This window comes from Oryx dammah, unplaced genomic scaffold, assembly GCF_014754425.2.
Source record: "Oryx dammah isolate SB20612 unplaced genomic scaffold, SCBI_Odam_1.1 HiC_scaffold_11, whole genome shotgun sequence".
Classification (NCBI taxonomy): Eukaryota; Metazoa; Chordata; class Mammalia; order Artiodactyla; family Bovidae; genus Oryx; species Oryx dammah.
Genome location: NW_024070195.1, coordinates 50,263,420 through 50,284,846, shown reverse-complemented (window position 1 = coordinate 50,284,846; position 21,427 = coordinate 50,263,420). Strand labels below are relative to the sequence as shown.

The following is a 21,427-nucleotide window of genomic DNA, read 5'->3' as shown; positions in this document are numbered from 1 at the left end:
CACGGACTGAACCCAGGTCTCCTGCATTAGAAGCAGATTATTTACCAGCTGAGCCAAATGGGAAGCCCAACCAGAAACTAATTCATAAAAATTGTTGTCTCTAATCTCATCATTTACCTCTAATATTCTGAGTGGTATTTATTTCTGGGTGGAATAATGGACTTTCTTTTTCACTGGGTTCTCTGCCATTAGTGTCTGTCTCTCTGTGTCTTTCTCTAATTTTTCTCTGTTATCACAGTAGTGATTGAGTCATCTTTCTTGGAAACAAATGTGATTACTCTTCTCTTTAACAAGTTCCATTTATTCTATGTGTTAGTTCTCATTGTTTCTGCTGCTGCTGCTGCTAAGTCACTTTAGTCATGTCTGACTCTGTGCAACCCCATAGATGGCAGCCCACAAGTCTCCCCCATCCCTGGGATTCTCCAGGCAAGAACACTGGAGTGGGTTGTCATTTCCTTCTCCAATGCATGAAAGTGAAGTCGCTGAGTCGTGCCCAACTCCTAGCGACCCCATGGACTGCAGCCTACCAGGCTCCTCCGTCCATAGTTCTCATTGTAGCAAACAAACAAAAATAACTTCAAAGACTGCCTCAAATGTCTTATTTTTCTACTGTTTACACTCATCCAACATGTAGTGGTGATATATGTAAAGATCTTAAGTCTTCAGTTATGTAATTTTTTTTTTACTGTTCAGTAGCTAAGTTATGTCTGACTCTTTGTGACCCCATGGACTATAGCACATGTGTCCTCTGACCTCCACTGTCTCCCATAGTTTGCTCAAGTTTATGTCCATTGAGTTGGTAATGCTATCTAACCATCTTATCCTCTGTAGCCATCTTCTCCTCTTGATTAAATCTTTCTCAGTGTCAGGGTCTTTAACAATAAGCTAATTCTTCATATCAGATTTGTCATAGCTTTCTTTCCAAAAAGCAAGCATCTTTTGATGCGTATTCTTACAACTGCAGATGCATTTCATCATGTGGTCTGAAAAAGAAAACATCAGAGTTCTGCTACATTTACTTTTATAAATGTTAATATATTAATAACATTAAGATGGCATTGAAATTGAGGTTTAATTTTCAATATTAGTTCTCTCTTTTACATATGCAGTATCAGATTGAGCAAAGCTTTCAATCAAATTTTTCCAAAGTATTTAAAAATCAAGAATACAATGCTCTGTCCTTTACTAAACAATTGGAGAAATTAATATTTTACAATAAAAATTCACTAAAGTTGAAATTTTATATGGCTTACTCAAATATGACAACTGAATTATTACCTTAAGAAACATCAATAACAAAACAAAATCCTTTAATAGAATTATTTTATAATTCAAAATTATATTATAATTATTTTATAATTCAAAAACAGGCTAATGCATTATTTTTTTAAAATGGTCCCAATTCCAAGAAATATGGAACATAAAAAGACTAGTTGCCTGCATACTCATTCAATACATACTTGGTAGTGGTTGTTTAGTTACTAAGTCATGTCCATATCTTTTGACCCCATGGACTATAGCCTGCCAGGCACCTCTATCCATGGGATTTCCCAGGTAAGAATACTGGAGTGGATTGCCATTTCCTTCTCCTTTAATGCATAATTTACACCATAAAAAACTGCTGCCAAAATTATAAATTTTTAAGCTACAAAAATGACAATTTCATTATTTAAACCCTAAGGTATGATCAATTTAATATTAGTTGCAGTGATGTCATCCCCCAACCCATAAAAATAGGGTTAATATAAGGGTCTTATAAAAGACTGATTTCATAAAAGGTGTATCCATAAATATAAACTGTTTCTGGGTAGCATTAGAAAGCTCAATTATAAAAATTTTTTGAAGAATAAAAATGTAAAAATAATCAATGAAACATTTTCAGAAGGTTTTTCATTAGGCAAATTAATTGCATAGCTGCCAGGTTTTACATTTAGATAGTCAATTATTCCCCTGATACTTCGTTTGGGAAATTGTCATTCTTATCTTTTTTTTTCCTAAGTATAGATTTTTTTGATGTGTGTGATTAAAGGTTAAAACCAGTGATGGAAGGTGGTTAAAATATTTGGGATATAATTTAAAAAATAAAAAAGCACAATTCAGAGGGATAGGGTGAGGAAAGAGGTGGGAAGGATTTCAGGATGAGAGGACACATATATAGCTGTGGCTGATTCATGTTAATGTATGGCAAAAATTGTCACAATATTCTTAAGCAATTATCCTCATTAAAATAAATAATTTAATTTAAAAAGAAAAATAAATTAATGATGATTTTAATAAAAGCAAATAAAAGCAAATTGAATTAGTAAAGTATCTTGGAATCTCTCTCTTGAAATGGTTTCTAGGCAATATACTACTCTAATTCTAAGACATTTACAGATTTGAAAGCCAACTTCAACAGGATAAAGAGGACAGAATTACACAGTCTCTGTGTGAAGTGTGTGAATATTTTTCATTTTACCTCTTTACAGAACAATGCTTTCTGTTCAAAGATTGACAAACACAGAATCCTACAAAACAAATTCTGATACAGAAAGATTCCAGTTTGTTTGTGACGTGAATTATATCAAAGACAATATTCTCTGAGGACATTGAACAACCAAATATAACTAAACTTAAAATATTCTTACTCTCACCCATGTAGGTAATATACATCTGGCTTTCTGGACTCTTTATTTATTTAAATATCTACTTATTTACCTCCATCTATCATTATCCTCATTTATCTCTATACCTATCTGGCAAGACTGTATCAATTCAAGGGCCACTTAAGGCACTGAAGATATTTGAAATTTTCTCTTTATGCAAGGTCATCCTGGTTCAAAGATGTGTATAACTATATCATCTGCTTGCCTTAATCCTGGGGACAAGACCAGAGTAAAAAGTCTCAGGTTTGCGCCTCTTTTCTTTTTGGAACAGTTGTTAAGAGCTCAGACTCTGAATTTTGGAGTCAGACTGCTCGTATGTTCTCAGGCATATTGGTTACATCTTTATTAGTTGCTCACCTGTAGATAATGCTTAACTATACACTGGTGATAATTTATGTAAAGCTCTTATGAGCTATATAAGCATCTGTTGTTATTGATTTTTTTTTTTTTTTTTTGGTCAGTGGTGGTTATTGTTGCTGATGTTGTTTATTCCTAGCTGTGATCATGACAGAGAACAGGCCGGTGAAGGATTGCCACCTTTAGTGACTGTTAATTTATTTAAAGGAAGAAGTAATGTACCTTGATGGAGCTGTGGGAGCTATTCTTATCCCTCTGCCTTTAACACCTCTGCCACGACCAGAGTCCTCTGAGCCATTTAAGTAAGATAATTCACGTAGTTGTTCCTGACGAATTTCATCATTATAGTCCTAAAAAAAAAAAAAAAAAAATGACCTGTTGAGTTAAAATGGGGCCTGAAGCTCCTAGAACTGAACAAACACAGTAAGAAAAAAGGTTTTTGTTTTTTTTTTTTCATTTATTTGCTGGAGACATATACAAAAATCCAAAATGACGTAAAAGTAAACATACTTTAAGTTCTTAGTTTTATGGAGAGAAATTGAAATTGCTTCTTTTATCAAGGAAGTACACAACTGGAAATCAAATGAGATTTGCTAGGATATGACTTTATATGTTAGCCAGAAAAGAACAGATAACAATACAGAACAATATTTTAGAAGGTACCACGGTTATGGTTGCTCATAAGATAAACAACTTTACTGGAATGAGCATGTGCAGATTGTGAATGACTGCATAACACTCAATTATCCCTGACACATAAACTGAAGAGGGTCAACTCCAAGGACCAAAGTAGACACTGTGCTAAAATAATTTAAAAATTCAAGTGAATGGCCAGTTTCAGACAACTTGGAAGCTGTGCAAATTGAACTAAACAACTTGATGAGCAATGTTTAAAAAATAAATACTTTCCTATGTGTTCTAGCTATGGGCTGATGGAGAATAATAGCCAGAGCAGAAGAGAAGCTTCATAGCAGTCAGAGACTGAGTCAAAGTCAAAGAGACTAGCTTGGTCCTGCACTAATGTGGAAACATATCTGTCATTTAAATAGGACTAAAGAATGACCTGAGTCAATGAAGATGAATGCTGTATGCAAAAAACTAGTGTTAGTCTTACCTGTTCCTCTTTTTACTGCTACACTTATGTGAATGTACACACACACACACACACACACACACACACACACAAACTCCTGGTGGAGCAATGCAAAACCGGATAATTGGTATTTTTGTGAAACGGGCAATCCAAGTAAATTCTATTTCATTAAAGATGGGTTTAAGTGAAAGTCATGAGCTATCTAGGAATTGAGATAAGAAATATTTGTAGCAATGTTTGGGTTAACATAAATGATGTCTGAGGTCTTGTGGACACTTGAGCCAGGTTAGCTCTATGAATGTGAGTTATAGTAACAGCATATGGAAACCGTGCACTCATCTGCATATCCCAGGCTAGAAGATGGGGAGGTGCATGCAATCTACAAGCATTTCTAACACAAAGTTTACCTCATGCCCCCAAAACTACTTTGTTCACATGTAAAAGTACTAATCATTCCAAAGCATTTACTTTTTATTTTTAACATGTTGCTTTCGTGTTCACCCTGTTCAGCACCTGAATAATGGATTCAGGAGAGTAGATTGACAGAAGAGCTATTGACAAATAACAAGTCATATATTACTCAATTTATACCTCTTATTTTTCACATTCACACAGCAATGAAACTGAATAATTAACATGCCTAATATTTTATTAGGATTGGGGAATGTGACAGATTGCTCCTTCTGATTGAAATGACTAGTCACTATCAAATGAAAAATTAATTCCATAATGTTTCTCCCATATAATATTCCTAATTTGACAGCAGATCTTTGCAGCTTCTTATCTAATGAAAATCCATGGACCCCCAAAGTATTTTTTTTTAATTTATTTTAATTGAAGAATAATTTCAATATTGTGATAGTTTTTGCCATATATCAATGTGAATCAGCCATAGGTATACATACATGTGTCTCTTCCATCCTGAACCTCCTCTTCCATCTCTCTCTCTATCCTATCCCTCCAGGTTGTCATGAATTATAAAAAAGAGACATATTCTAATTTTTGCAACATTTAAGGCTGAGAAAAAGTTAATAAATTGCAGATAAATTTATACATGTAATATTACTTTAGAGCATATCTTATGACAGAATTAAACAATGTACTATTATAAATATTAATGTCAAAATTTGACACTAAGATTGTTAGCTCTTAGTATAAGCAAAACACTATTGACTTTATTTTTGGGGGGCTCCAAAATCACTGAAGATGGTGACTGCAGCCATGAAATTAAAAGATGCTTACTCCTTGGAAGGAAAGTTATGACCAACCTAGATAACATATTCAAAAGCAGAGACATTACTTTGCCGACTAAGGTCCGTCTAGTCAAGGCTATGGTTTTTCCAGTGGTCATGTATGGATGTGAGAGTTGGACTGTGAAGAAGGCTGAGCACTGAAGAATTGATGCTTTTGAACTGTGGTGTTGGAGAAGACTCTTGAGAGTTCTTTGGACTGCAAGGAGATCCAACCAGTCCATTCTGAAGGAGATCAGCCCTGAGATTTCTTTGGAAGGACTCATGCTAAAGCTGAAGCTCCAGTACTTTGGCCACCTCATGCGAAGAGTTGACTCATTGGAAAAGACTTTGATGTTGGGAGGGATTGGGGGCAGGAGGAGAAGGGGACGACAGAGGATGAGATGGCTGGATGGCATCACTGACTCGATGGATGTGAATCTGAGTGAACTCTGGGAGTTGGTGATGGACAGGGAGGCCTGGCGTGCTGCGATTCATGGGGTCACAAAGAGTCGGACACGACTGAGCGACTAAAATGAACTGATTGCTAATATGTAATCAAATTTCTTATGAGGTAGTTAGATATAATATATTTTAAACACTGGATCATCTCCCAGGGTTGTGTTGGCCAACTGAACTCAGAGCTGTAACTGCAGATGTAACTGACAGTAGAATTCCTCTTGCCTTGTTCTGAACTCATATTGGTCCCAAGGCCCTCTACCCAAGAGGAACTCCCAGTGAATGATCAAATGTGATTGAAATGCTAAAATAAGTGATACCTGGGAGTTACAAGTCTCCTCTGCCTGTGCCACAAGGATTTCTAGACAGCCGAGCTGAATTTCCCTATAATGCCATTTTCCCAGGCTGTCTAGGACCTCTCTTTACTTTGGATCAGATATTCTATTGTGAGGGCTCTCCATCCTTCCTTGGCTCCCTCTTTACTTACTCATTTATCTTTTTCGCCATAAGAACATGTTCCCTAAAGAAGTCCTTACATGTTTAATCCAAGTTAAACCTGATTCTGGGGGAATCAGAACTAACATAGACAATGCTGACAAAATCAAGTTCCCAACATTACAGGCTGAGAGCTTTGGTATATCCATTGATGTAAATGCTGGTGGAGCCTATTCTGTTCAACATACCTTATACTCTGATTAATTAGAATATTTGCCACTCTCTTATTTTAAAATTATTACATATAGATTAAACATGGAACAGATTGCTGATTAGCAAAAGGTGTTAGTTGCTCAGTCCTATCTGACTCTTTGTGATACCATGGACTATTGTCCACCAGGTTCCTCTGTCTATGAAATTTTCCAGGCAATAATACTGGAATGGGTTGCCATTCCCTTGTCCAGGGTATCTTCTCAATGCAGAGATCAAACCTGGTCTCCTTCATTGCAGGCGGATTCTTTGTCATCTGAGACATGAGGGAAGCCCCATTAACTAGTAAAAAGAATAGTAATTAATGTTTTAAGAAAATAAATTGAATGTTGTCCAATTTTCTAAATAATTTCACTTAATACAAAAAGTATGGGTGAGTCATAGAGTAAGCAAAACAAGACATGTTTTAGGCCTTAGCTGAGGTAGATGAATTGTGGAAACAATGAAATTCTACTTAGTATGTACCTGTGTGATGGAGCGAGAGAGGATGGGCAACCACAGCTGTTCAAGAATACTTTAGTGGAAGGTGTACAGTATGACTTGGTAAGGCAGGAATAAAAGACATTTTAATGCAGAAATGGCTAGAAGAATAATGACACTATTAACCAGAGGAAGAAAGGAATGAAAAAAGTTTGTAGAGAATTTACATTTGATCTTGATAATCTTAGTTTAAAATGTTAAGGAAATATTAAGATTTATCTTAGAAATTCAGAGATGGGTTGGGGGAGTAATTTTGAATGTCATTTGCATGTCAAATTTGGAGTAAATTTGAATGTCATTTGTGATAACTGAAACAAATATTGCATAAGAGAATTGCAAAGTAATAGTGACAAATAGTTTTAAATCATACTTTTAATGCAAATTTATATCATTGAAAGAAAATCAGTTAATATGTTAATAGATTAGATTATTAAATTATATTATTATAGATTATTAAATTAGTATTAGATTATTGAATGACCAGGTTTTTAATAACCTCAAGTTTTTCTAGGTATGCAACTAAAGTATATATATATATATCACTGTATTTATAGTAATAAATCTAGCTCTTTCAAATAAATGAGAAATAATTTTAAATGCCCAAATGTAAAGCTACTGAAACTCTAAGTATTCTCTAGACTAAATATATCTTGTGTATTATTTTCATGACATAAATATAATTTTCTAAACTCCAAAACTTTTAATTGTGTATTATGTGCTCATAGCCAGTTCTTCATTAAGCACAGACCAAACTTTGAATTAATTGTTCGTTACTAGGTAATGAATCTATCTGAAACTAGAGCATCTTAGTACACGTTTAATTGAGGCATATGTTCCTGATATTTTGTTACCTAGAATTTTAAAATTACTACTAAAAAAATGCTCCACAATTGCACTGAAAATGTGATATTATAAAAAATATATTACAACCTGAATTGGAGACAAGATGTTTGAGTAGAAGAACTTGAGCTCACCTTCTCTAAAAAAAAAAAAATACTCCACCAAAATCACAACTAAATGCTGACCAACCATCAGTCAAAAACACTGGAACTAACAAGAAATGATATTCTACATCCAAAGACAGACAAGAAGCCACATTGAGATGGTAGGAGGGATGCATTTGTGATATAATTAAATCCAATATCCACTGGGTAGTTGACCCACAAACTGGATAATAATTATAACGCAGAAGCTCTCCCACAGAAGTGATCATTTTGAGACACACAGCAGACTCCCAAGACTGGGGAGTCTGGCATTAGGAGGAAGAACTTCCAGAGCCTTTGGTTTTGAGGTCAGTGAGGCTTAATCTCAGGAGCTCCACAAGATTTTGGGAAAGAAATTCTGCTCTTAGAGGCACAGACAAGCTCTGGTGCACACTGGGACTCAGGGAAAAAGCAGTAACTTCACAGGAACATGGGCCAGACCATGGTTTTGAAGGGTCTCTTGTAGTGGCAGGGGCAGCTGTGGATCACTGTAGGAATGAGGACATTAATGATACAGGTATCATGGAACTGGCATGAGCCCTCTGGAGGCTACTATTTTGGCAGTAAGATCTGGACCCACCCATTAGACTATAGTCTCCAGTGCTAGGATGCTTCAGGCCAAACAACAAACAGGGCAGAAATGCAGATTCACACATCAGCAGATAGGCTGCCAAAAGTGCTACTGAGCTAACAGACACCTGTAAACACACGATTTGGCATAGCCCTTCCCACAAGAGATCTTGCTCACTAGTGGTCAGACACCAGTCCCTCCCACCAAAAAATCTGCACAAGCTTCTAGTTCAATCTCACTCACCAAGAGCAGACACTGGAAGCAAGTGGAGCTACAATCCTGCAGCCTGTGGAAAGGACGCCATGAATACAAATAAAATGAGATGGCAGAGAAATATGTCCCAGATGAGAGGACAAAATAAAACCCTAGAAGAACAGATAAGTGAAATGGAGGTGGGAAATCTATCCCAAAATAAATCAGAGTAATGATGGTAAAGATGACACAAGGTCTTGGAGAAAATGAAGGTACAGACCTAGAAGATACAAAAAAATTTTTAACAAAGAGCTAGAAGATAGAAAGAACAAACAGAGCTGAAGAATAAAATAACTGAAATAGAACATACACTAGAAGAAATCAGGAGCAGAATAAATGAGGCAGAGAAACTGATAAGTGATCTGGAAGATAGAATGATGGAAATCATTAAGTGGAACATAATAAAGCAAAAAGGACTAAAAAGAAATTAGGAAAGTTAAGAGACCTCTGGGACAATATTAAATGCACCAAGATTTGCATTATATAGGTCCCAAAGGAGAAGAGAGAGAAAGAGACTAAGAAAATATTCGAAGAGAAAATAAATGAAAACTTCACTAAAGGGGAAAGAAAAGAGTCAAACAAGTTCAGAAAGTGCAGAGACTCCTATATAAGAAAAGCCAAGGAAGAACATGCCAAAACACATGTTAATCAAATTGAAAAAAACTTAAAGACAAAGAAAATATACTAAAAGCAGCAAAGGAAAAGCAATAAATAACAAACAAGGGAATCCCATAAGACTATCATCTGATTTTGTTCATCAGAAACTTTGGAGACAAGAAGGAATTTGCATGATATATATAGAGTGATAAAGAGAAAAACTTTCAACCAAGAATACACAACAGAGCAAGGTTCTTATTCAGATATGAAGAGACCAAACGATCTATAACAAGCAAAAGCTAAGAAAATGGTAATAAGGATATTGCTGTTTTTGTTCAGTCACTAAGTCATGTCTGACTCTTTGAAACCCCATGGGCTGCAGTATGCCAGGTTTTCCTGTCCTCCACTATCTCCTAGAGTTTGCTTAAGTTCATGTCCATTGAATTGGTGATGCTATCTAACTATCTCATAATATATAGCAATAATTACTTTTGGTTTAAGTGGATTAAATGCTCCAACCAAAAGACAAACTGGCTGAATGGATACAAAAACAGGACCCATATACACGGTGTCTACAAGAGACGTACTTCAGATCTAGGAACACAAGAACACAAACAGACCGCAAGTGAGGAGATGGAAGACATTGCTTCATGCAAATAGAATTCAAAAGAAACTTGGAGTAGCAATACTAATATCAGACAAAACGGACTTTAAAATAAAGACTATTAAAGGAGACAAGGAAGAACACCACATAATGATCAAGAAATCAATCTGAGAAGAAGATATAACAAGTGTAAATACACATTCATCAAACATAGGAACACTTCAATACATAAGCAATGGTAAGAGTCATGAAAACCAAGCAGCAACAGTTAGAACTGGACATGGAATAACTGAATAGTTCCAAATTGGGAAAGGAGTATGTTAAGGCTGTATATTGTCACCCTCCTTAATTAACTTATATGCAGAGTACATCATGGAAAATACCTAACTGAATGAAGCACAAGCTGGGATCAAGATTGCCAGAGAAATATCAGTAACCTCAGATACTAAGATGGCACCACCCTTATGGCAGAAAGTGAAGACTAAAGAGACTATTGATGAAAGTGAAAGAAGAGAGTGAAAAAGTTGGCTTAAAACTCAACATTCAGAAAAACAAGATCATGGAATCTGGTCCCATCATTTCATGGCAAATATAAAGAGAAACAGTGGAAACAGTGACACAGTTTACTATTTTGGGCTCCAAAATCACTGTAGATGATGACTGCAGCCATGAAATTAAGACACTTGTTCCTTGGAAGGAAAGTTATGACCAACATAGACAGCATATTAAAAAGCAGAGACATTACTTTGCCAACAAAGGTCTGTCTCATCAAAGCTATGGTTTTTCCAGTAGTCATGTATGGATGTGAGAGCTGGACTACAATGAAAGCTGAGAGCTGAAGAACTGATGCCTTTGAGTTGTGGTGTTGGAGAAGACTCTTGAGAGTCCCTTGGACTGCAAGGAGATCCAACCAGTCCATCCTCACTGTAATCATTCCTGAATGTTCATTGGAAGGACTGATGCTGAAGCTGAAACGCCATTTCTTTGGCCACCTGATGCAAAGAACTGACTCATGTGAAAAAGAAGAAGAAATAAAAGATGCTTGGAAAGATTGCAGGCAGGAGGAGAAGGGGATGACAGAGAATGAGATGCTTGGATGGCATCACTGACTTGATGGACATGAATATGAGCAAGCTCTGGGAGTTGGTGATAGACAAGGAAGGCTGGTGTTCTGTAGTCCATGGGGTTGCAAAGAGTAGGACACGACTGAATGACTGAGCTGAACTGAACTGAACTGAACTGAACAGCCATGAAAGAGGAATTGACGACTCAATAATAGTGGGGCCTTTAATGTTCTACTTACATCAATGGATAGATCATTCAGACAGAAAACTGTTAAGGAAACACACATTTTACATGACACATTAGACCAGATAGAATTAATGGGACATTCCATCCAAAAACTGTAGAATACACTTTTTTTCTCAAATGCATACAGAATGTTCTCTAGAATAGATCACATCTTGATACAAAAATCAATCCTCGGTAAATACAAGAAAATTGAAGTCATACCAAGAATCTTTCTGACCACAACACCATGAGATTAGAAATCAACAACAAGAAATCAATCAAATTTTAGGAATAAAAACATAGGAAGCAAACACATGGAGGCTAAACAATATGCTACTAAATAACCAATGGATCACTTAAGAAATCAAAGAAAAAATTAAAAATATATATAAAGACAAATGATAACAAAGGCAAGGTTATCAAAAACATATGGGATGCAGGAAAGCTATTATAAAAGAGATGTTTATAGCAAAATAAGTTTACCTCAGAAAATAAGAAAAAGCACAAATGATCAACCTAACATTTTCTTTAAAACAATTAGAGGAAGATGAACAATCAAAACCCAAAGTTAGTATAAGGAAAGGAACCATAAAATTCAAAGCAGAAATAAGTGAAATAGCAATGAAGAAAACAATAACAAAGCTTAATGACACTAAAAAATTGGTTCTTTGGAAAGATAAAATTGATCAACCTTCAGCCAAACTTATCAAGAAAAAAAGGAGGGACTTAAATCAATAAAATTATTAATGAAAAAGGAAAAGTTACCAGTGACACTGCAAAAATACAAAGGATCATAAAAGACTACTATAAGCAAGTATATGCCAATAAAATGGACAATCTAGAAGAAATGAATGCATTCTTGAGAATCCCAAGTTCTAAGATTGGTTAAGTTCCCAAGACTGAACCACCAAGAAATAGATAATATGAAAAGAATAATCATAACTATGTTTTAAAATCTTCCAACAGACAAAAATCCAGGAACATATGGCTTCATATGTGAACTCTATCAAATACTTAGAAAAGACTTAACACTTATCCTTCTCAAATTTTTCTGAAAGCTTGAAAAGGGATGGACACTGCCTAGCTCATTCTACAAGGCCACAACTACCCTGATACCAAAATTGATAAATATATCACACACAAAAAAGAAAACTACAGGCAAATATCATTGATGAACATAGATGCAAAAGTTTTCTTCAAAATATTAGTAAACAAAATCCAACAACACATTAAAAATATCAGATAACATAGTTAAGTTGGACTTATCAAGTGAACAGATGCAAGGATTCTTCAGTATATGCAAGTTAATAAATGTGATTCACCATACTAACAAACTGAAGAATAAAAACCATTCGATCATCTCAGTGGATTCAATAACATCTTTTGACAAAATTAAATAAACATTTATGGTAAAAACTTCCCAGAAAGTGGGCATAGAGGAAAATAACCTCAACACATTAAAGGTCATATGTATATGAAAAATCCACAACAAACATCATTTTCAATGATTAAAAAGGGAATAATTTCATCTAAAAGCTGGAACAAGGCAAGAATGTCCTTTATTAATTACTCCAGCCTTTATTAATCAATACAGTTTGGAAGTCCTAGTGAAAGCAATCAGACAAGGAAAGGGAATAAAAGAAATCCATACCGGAAAAGAATAAAACTGTCACTATTTGCAGATGACATGATATTACATGTAAAATATCCTAAAGATGCCACCAGACACTACTAGTGATAATCAATGAATCTTGCAGAGCCACAGGATGTGAAATTAATATACAGAAATCTTTTTCATTTTTATGTACTAAAGATGAAAAATCTGAAAGAGAAATTAAGGAAACAATCCCTCTTACCATTGCTGCAAAAAGTAAAGTACTTAGGAATAAATGTATGTAAGAAGGCAAAAGACTTGGGCACAGAATATATGATACTGTTATAAGAAAGTGAAAACGACATAAGCAGATGCAGAGATAGACCATATTCTTGTATGGGAAGAATTAATGTTTTGAAAGTGACTGTATTACCCAAAACAATCTACAGATTGAATGCAATCTCTGTTAAATTACCAATGGTATTTATCACAGAATTAGGAAAAAAAAAAACACTTTATAATTTGTAAGGAACACAAAAGACCTCAAATCATCAAAACAATCTTTAGGAAGAGAAACGAACCTGGACGATTCAGGCTCCTTGATTTCACACTACACTGCAAACCTACAGTAGTCAAGATAGTATGGTAAAGGCAGAAAAACAGAAATATAAATTGACTGTATTCTATGCAGTTGATGATGAAGAGGCTGTATACAATCAGCAAAAACAAGACTTAAGTTGACTGTGGCTTTTATCAAAACTCTTTATTGGAAATTTCAGGCTTATGTTAAGGAAAGTAGGGAAAGCCACTAAGCCATTCAGATGTAGCCTAAATCAAATCTTTTATGATTTTAGGCTGGAGATGACAAATAGATTCAAGGGATTAGATCTGATGGACATAGTGTTGGAAGAACTACGGACAGAAGTTTGTAACATTGTACAGGAGGCAGTGACCAAAACCATCCCAAAGAAAAAGAAATTCAAGAAGGCAAAGTGATGATCTAAAGAAGTTTTACAAATATATGAGGAAAGAAGAGAAATGAAAGGCAAAGGAGAAAGGGAAATACATACCAAAATGAAGGCAGAGATCCAGAGAATAGAAAGGAGAGATAAGAAGGCCTTCTTAAATGTGCAATGCAAAGAAATAGAGGAAAACAATAGAATGGAAAAGACTAAACATTTCTTCAAAAAAATTAGACAGATCAAAGGAATATTTCATGCAAGTATGGGCATGATAAAGGGCAGCAACATTAAGGACCTAACAGAAGTAGAAAAGAAGGGTGGCAAGAATTACACAAAACTATATTAAAAACGTCTTAATGACTCAGATAACCACAATGTTTGTGGTCAGTCACGTAGAGCTAAATATCCTGGAACGTCAAGTCAAGTGGGCCTAAGGAAGAATGACTATGAACAAAGCCAGTGGAGGTGATGGAATTCCAAATGAACTATTTAAATTCCTATAAGATGTTGTTGTTAAAGTACTGCACTCAATGTGTCAACAAGTTTGTAAAACTCACCAGTGGCCACAAGACTGGAAATGGACAGTTTTCATTCCAGTTCCAAAGAAGGGCAGTGCCAAAGAAAGCTCAAACTACCACTCAACTGTGCTAATTTCCATGCTAGCAAGGTTACACTCAAAATCCTTCAAGCTAGGCTTCAGCAGCACATGAATCAAGAAATTCCAGATGTACAAGTTGGGTTTAGAAAAGGCCACGGAAACAGAGATCAAATTGGCAACATTCACTGGATCATAGAGAAAGCCAGGGAATTCTAGAAAAGCATCGGCTCCACTGACTATGCTAGAGCCTTTGACTATGTGATTCACAACAAACTGGAAACTTCTTAAGGAGATGGGAATACCATCTTTACCTGTCACTTTACCTGTCTCTTGAGAAAACTGTATGCAGATCAAGAAACAACACTTAGATCCCAATATGCAAAATGGGAAAGGAGTTCAATAAGGCTGTATATTGTCACCGAGCTTATTTACCTTGTATGTAGAGTATATTACGCAAAATGTCAGGCTAGTGAATCACAAGTTCGAATCAGGATTTCTGGGAGAAATATCAACACCCTCAGATATGCAGATAATACCACTCTAATGGCATAAAGTGAAGCAGAACTAAAGAACCTCTTGAAAAAAGTGAAAGAGGAAAGTGAGAAAGCTGGTTTTAAACTCAACATTCAAAAAAAAAATATGGCATCCAATTCCCTTCATGACAAATAGAAGGGGAAGTGGTAACAGATTTTACTTTCTTATACTTCAAAATCAATGTGGACAGGGACTGAAGCCATTGCAGAGGAAGGTAAACTTCCAAACTCATTCTATGAGGCCACCATCACCCTAATACCAAAACCTGACAAAGATACTACAAAAAAAGAAAACTACAGGCCAATATCAATGATGAACATAGATGCAAAAATCCTCAACAAAATTCTAGCAATCAGAATCCAACAACACATTAAAAAGATCATACACCATGAGCAAGTGGGCTTTATCCCAGAGATGCAAGGATTCTTCAACATCCGCAAATCAATCAATGTAATTCACCACATTAACAAATTGAAAAATAAAAACCATATGATTATCTCAATAGATGCAGAGAAGGCCTTTGACAAAATTCAACATCCATTTATGATAAAAACTCTCCAGAAAGTAGGAATAGAAGGAACATACCTCAATATAATAAAAGCTATATATGACAAACCCACAGCAAACATTATCCTCAATGGTGAAAAATTGAAAGCATTTCCCCTTAAGTCAGGAACAAGACAAGGGTGCCCACTTTCACCACTATTATTCAACATAGTTCTGGAAGTTTTAGCCACAGCAATCAGAGCAGAAAAAGAAATAAAAGGAATCCAAATTGGAAAAGAAGAAGTAAAACTCTCACTGTTTGCAGATGACATGATCCTCTGCATAGAAAACACTAAAGACTCTACCAGAAAATTACTAGAGCTAATTAATGAATATAGTAAAGTTGCAGGATATAAAATCAACACACAGAAATCCCTTGCATTCCTATACACTAATAATGAGAAAGTAGAAGAAGAAATTAAGGAAACAATTCCATTCACCATTGCAACAAAAAGAATAAAATACTTAGGAATATATCTACCTAAAGAAACTAAAGACCTATATACAGAAAACTATAAAACACTGATGAAAGAAATCAAAGAGGACACTAATAGATGGAGAAATATACCATGCTCATGGATCAGAAGAATCAATATAGTGAAAATGAGTATATTACCCAAAGCAATTTACAAATTCAATGCAATCCCTATCAAGATACCGGCGATATTTTTCACAGAACTAGAACAAATAATTTCAAGATTTGTATGGAAATACAAAAAACCATGAATAGCCAAAGCAATCTTGAGAAAGAAGAATGGAACTGGAGGAATCAACTTGCCTGACTTCAGACTCTACTACAAAGCCACAGTCATCAAGACAGTATGGTATTGGCACAAAGACAGACATATAGATCAATGGAACAAAATAGAAAGCCCAGAGATAAATCCACATACATATGGACACCTTATCTTTGACAAAGGAGGCAAGAATATACAATGGAGTAAAGACAATCTCTTTAACAAGCGGTGCTGGGAAAACTGGCCAACCACTTGTAAAAGAATGAAACTAGATCACTTTCTAACACCGCACACAAAGATAAACTCAAAATGGATTAAAGATCTAAATGTAAGACCAGAAACTATAAAACTCTTAGAGGAGAACATAGGCAAAACACTCTCTGACATAAACCACAGCAGGATCCTCTATGATCCACCTCCCAGAATTCTGGAAATAAAAGCAAAAATAAACAAATGGGATCTAATTAAAATTAAAAGCTTCTGCACAACAAAGGAAAACATAAGCAAAGTGAAAAGACAGCCTTCCGAATGGGAGAAAATAATAGCAAATGAAGCAACTGACAAACAACTAATCTCAAAAATATACAAGCAACTCCTGCAGCTCAATTCCAGAAAAATAAACGACCCAATCAGAAAATGGGCCAAAGAACTAAATAGACATTTCTCCAAAGAAGACATACGGATGGCTAACAAACACATGAAAAGATGCTCAACATCACTCATTATTAGAGAAATGCAAATCAAAACTACAATGAGGTACCACTTCACACCAGTCAGAATGTCTGCGATCCAAAAATATGCAAGCAATAAATGCTGGAGAGGGTGTGGAGAGAAGGGAACCCTCCTACACTGTTGGTGGGAATGCAAACTAGTACAGCCACTATGGAGAACAGTGTGGAGATTCCTTAAAAAATTGCAAATAGAAATGCCTTATGACCCAGCAATCCCACTGTTGGGCATACACACAGAAGAAACCAGAATTGAAAGAGACACATGTACCCCAATGTTCATTGCAGCACTGTTTATAATAGCCAGGACATGGAAACAACCTAGATGTCCATCAGTAGATGAATGGGTAAGCAAGCTGTGGTACATATACACAATGGAGTATTACTCAGCCATTAAAAAGAATACATTTGAATCAGTTCTGAGGAGATGGATGAAACTGGAGCCGATTATACAGAGTGAAGTGAGCCAGAAAGAAAAACACCAATATGGTATACTAACACATATATATAGAATTTAGGAAGATGGCAATGATGACCCTGTATGCAGGACAGCAAAAAAGACACAGATGTGTATAGCGGACTTTTGGACTCAGAGGGAGAGGGAGAGGGTGCGATGATTTGGGAGAATGGCATTGAAACATGTATAATATCATGTAAGAATCGAAATGCCAGTCTATGTCTGATGCAGGATATGACACGCTTGGGGCTGACGCGCGGGGATGACCCAGAGAGATGCTGTGGGGAGGTGGGTAGGAGGGGGGTTCATGGTTGGGAACGCATGTACACCCGTGGTGGATTCATGTCAATCTATGCCAAAACCAATACAGAATTGTAAAGTAAAAATTAAAAATAAATAAATAAATAAATTTAAAAAAAAAAAGGAAATTATAAGTTTGTTCCTTGGAAGAAAAGCTATGACAAACCTAGACAGCATATTGAAAAGCAGAGACATGACTTTGCTGACAAAATCTGAACAGTCAAAACTATGGCTTTTCCATTAGTTATGTATAGATGTGAGAATTGGGCCATAGAGAAGGCTGAGCACCAAAGAATTCATGCTTTGGGATTGTGGTGCTGGATAAAATTTTTGAGTGTCCCTTGGACTATCAATCCTAAAGGAAATCAAGCCTGGATATTCATCAGAAGTTCTGATGCTGAGGCTGAAGCTCCAAGACTTTGGCCACCTGAGAAGAGCTAATTCCCTGGAAGAGACCCTGATGCTGGGGAAGACTGAGGGCATAGGAGAAGGGAGGGGGTGGCAGAGTATGAGATAGTTTGATAGCATTATGACTCAATGGACATGAATTTGAAAAAAAATCTGGGGGACAGTGAAGGACATGGGAGCCTGACTTGCTTCAGCCTTTGAGGTCACAAAGAGTCAGACATGACTTAGCAACTGAATAACAACACTATAGAGAAATGAAACAGGATAGAAAGCCTAGAAATAAACCTGTGCACCTATGGTCACCTAACTGATGACAAATCAGGCAAAAGTTTACAATGGGGATCAGATAATTTATTCAATAATTATTGCTGCAAAAGCTGGACTGCTACATGCAAAAAAATAAAATAGAGCACTCCCTAACATTATACACAAAAATAAATTCAAAATGGATTAAAGACCTAAATGTAAGGCCAGAGAGTATAACACTCTAGGGAAAAACAGGCAGAACACATTTGGATGTAAATTGCAGCAAGATTTTCTGCATCACATCCTAGAGTAATGAAAATAGAAATAAACAAATAGAACTAATTGAACTTAAAAGATTTTGCACAACAAAGGAAGCCATAAACAAAACAAAAACTCAACTCTCAGATTAGGAGAAAATATTTGTGAAGAAGCTATTGACAAAGGATCGATCTGCAAAATATACAAGCAGCTCATGCAGCTCAATATGAAAAATAAATAAATAAATAAGAATAGGCAGAACACCTAAATAGACATTTCTCCAAATATAGTCTTCAAATGGCCAACAAACACATGGAAAGATGCTCAACATAATTAATTATTAAAGAAATGCAATCAAAACTAGGAGGAGGTATCACTTCACATTGGTGAGAATGGCCATTATCCAAAAATATCTACAGACATTAAACATGGAGAAAAGAGAATAGAGAAAAGAGAAAAGGCAAGGAAAGAGAACCCTCTTTCACTGTTGGTGGGAATGTAAATTGATACAGCCAGTATGGAGAACAGTATAACAATTCCTCAAAACACTAAAAATAGAAATACCAGACGACCAAGCAATCCCACCCCTGTGCATATTACCTGGAGAAAACCATAATTCAAAAAGATATATACAAACCAATGTTCATTGGAGTACTATTTACAATAGCGAGGGAATGGAAGCAATCTAAATGTCCATTGACAGTGAATAAATAAATAAGATATGGTCCGTATAAAATGGAATATTAGTCACAAAAAGGAACAAAATTGTGTCATTTGCAGATTTATAAATGGACCTGGAGACTGTCATACAGAATGAAGTCAGAAAGAGAAAAACAGATATTGTATATTAATGCATATATGTGGAATCTAGAAAAATGGTATAGATGATCTTATTTGCAAGGTAGAAATAGAGACACAATATAGAGAACAAATGTATGAGTACCGAGGTGGGGGAGAAGGGGTGGGAATGAAATTGGAGATTGGGGTTGATATATACACTATTGATACTATACATAAAGTAAATAACCAGTGAGAACCTACTGTACAGAACAGGGAACTTTGCTCAATGTTCTGTGATTATGTAAATGGAAAGAAAATCTAAAATACAGAGAGAATAAATGTGTACATATAGCTGATTTACTTTGTTGTATGGGAGAGATTAATGTAACTTTGCAAAGCCAACTATGCTCCAATAAAAATTAATTAAAGTGTATATCTGCATATATGTATACAACATATTAGTTGACTTTAGTATTACTGAGTTCCAAGATTTTGGAGTCATAAAATAATTTTGGATATGAATTGGTAGTTATAGTTTTATGGTCCTTAAAATTTTATGCTTAAGTTGCTAAAATAGATATTCACTGAGAGTTAGATATTCACTGAAGTATAAGTTCAGTAGTAGTAACAAATTTTTATATTATTTTTTATTAATGGGTTGAGTAGAATTTTCTTCAGTTTTTAAGTTAAAATAAAAGACACATGTTTTATTTTCATCAAGAATTTTATTGAACAACACAGTCACCATTTTGTTGCACTACATTTTGCCATTTTTCAGGGCACTTAATTATTCCATTTTCCCAAAACTTTTTCTTTTTGAGCAAAGAACTATTCCAGTTACCTTTTTTAGTTTTCCAAGGATTTTTTTTTTCCTTTAAGAGAACTTTGTAAAGACCCAAAGTGGAAATCTAAAGGTGCAATGTCTGGTAAATACGGTGGATGAATCAGAACTTCTCAGCCAAGCTGGAACAGTTTTTGCCTGTTTATCAAAGAAGCATGCAGCCTTGCAGTATCCTGATGGAAGATTATGTGTCTTCTGTGGATTAATTCTGAATGCTTTTCATCAAGGCATCTAATTGGGATCTGTTTAGTTCCAAGTCACTTCAGTCATGTCCGACTCTTTGCAACCCCTACAAACTGTAGCCCTCCAGGCTCCTCTGTTCATGGGATTCTCTAGGGAAGAATACTGGAGTGGATTGCCATTTCCTCCTCCATGGGATCTTCCTGATCCAGGAATCAAACTCACATCCTTTTGTGTCCTGCATTGGCAGGCAGGTTCTTTACCATTAGCACCACCTGGGAAGCCCCATATTGGGGGCAGTACTTGTTGGAATTAATTCTTTGATTTTCTGGAAGCAGCTAATAACAGAGGAATCCCTCCCAACCCCACTTATACACTACAATATCTTCTTTGATGAAGATCAATCTTCGGCTTGGTTGGTGATAGGGAAATTAAATGGAAATAGTCTTTTTCAGGTTTCAGAGACAAGAAAGCAGAGCAGGCCACTGACCTTGCTTCTGACCTGCCTGGACACTTTCCTGACTACATACCTGCTCACAGCTGCAGGTTGTTACGTGCTTAAAGCCAAAAGGCACTATTTTAAGATCGGGAGTGAGTCTCAGAGTTCTCCTGAACTCTGTGGATCTGGCCAGTCCCCAGGGGTCTGGAAATCTCACAAGATGAAACAAACAGCACTGTAAAAATTAACATGAAACCAGAACTGCATTTTTGCTCACACGGCTTGCAGCCGGGGATTACAAGGAGGAACCCCCAAAACTGCAGTAGAAAGTATCCCTAAGGGGAGGTTGCACTGCCCAGGACGTTTTCCCAATTGTGACTCCAGATTGCTGTTACATAGGACTTCCTAGCGCTATTTGAATATGGCTGTTAGTAAGCCCCATTTGGAGATGTATGTGCTGTTACTCTCCTCTACTGCTTTTATCTCTCTTTAATTTTAATGATTGTATATTGCAAGTAAGTTTGATACTCTATTAGATACTGACTCTCTTTCTC

The 21,427-nt window shown here is 35.8% G+C and overlaps 1 protein-coding gene across 2 annotated transcripts in view; it reads right to left on the bottom strand.

Annotated features, from left to right (window-relative positions):
* The window catches only part of KHDRBS2 (KH RNA binding domain containing, signal transduction associated 2), an 831,701-nt gene that overhangs the window by 288,547 nt on the left and 521,727 nt on the right, over positions 1-21,427 (bottom strand). For both annotated transcript variants that reach the window (XM_040249230.1, XM_040249231.1), the window contains exon 5: positions 3,225-3,352. In XM_040249230.1, coding sequence (XP_040105164.1) covers positions 3,225-3,352 — 128 coding nt within the window. The remainder of the gene's footprint in view (positions 1-3,224; positions 3,353-21,427) is intronic.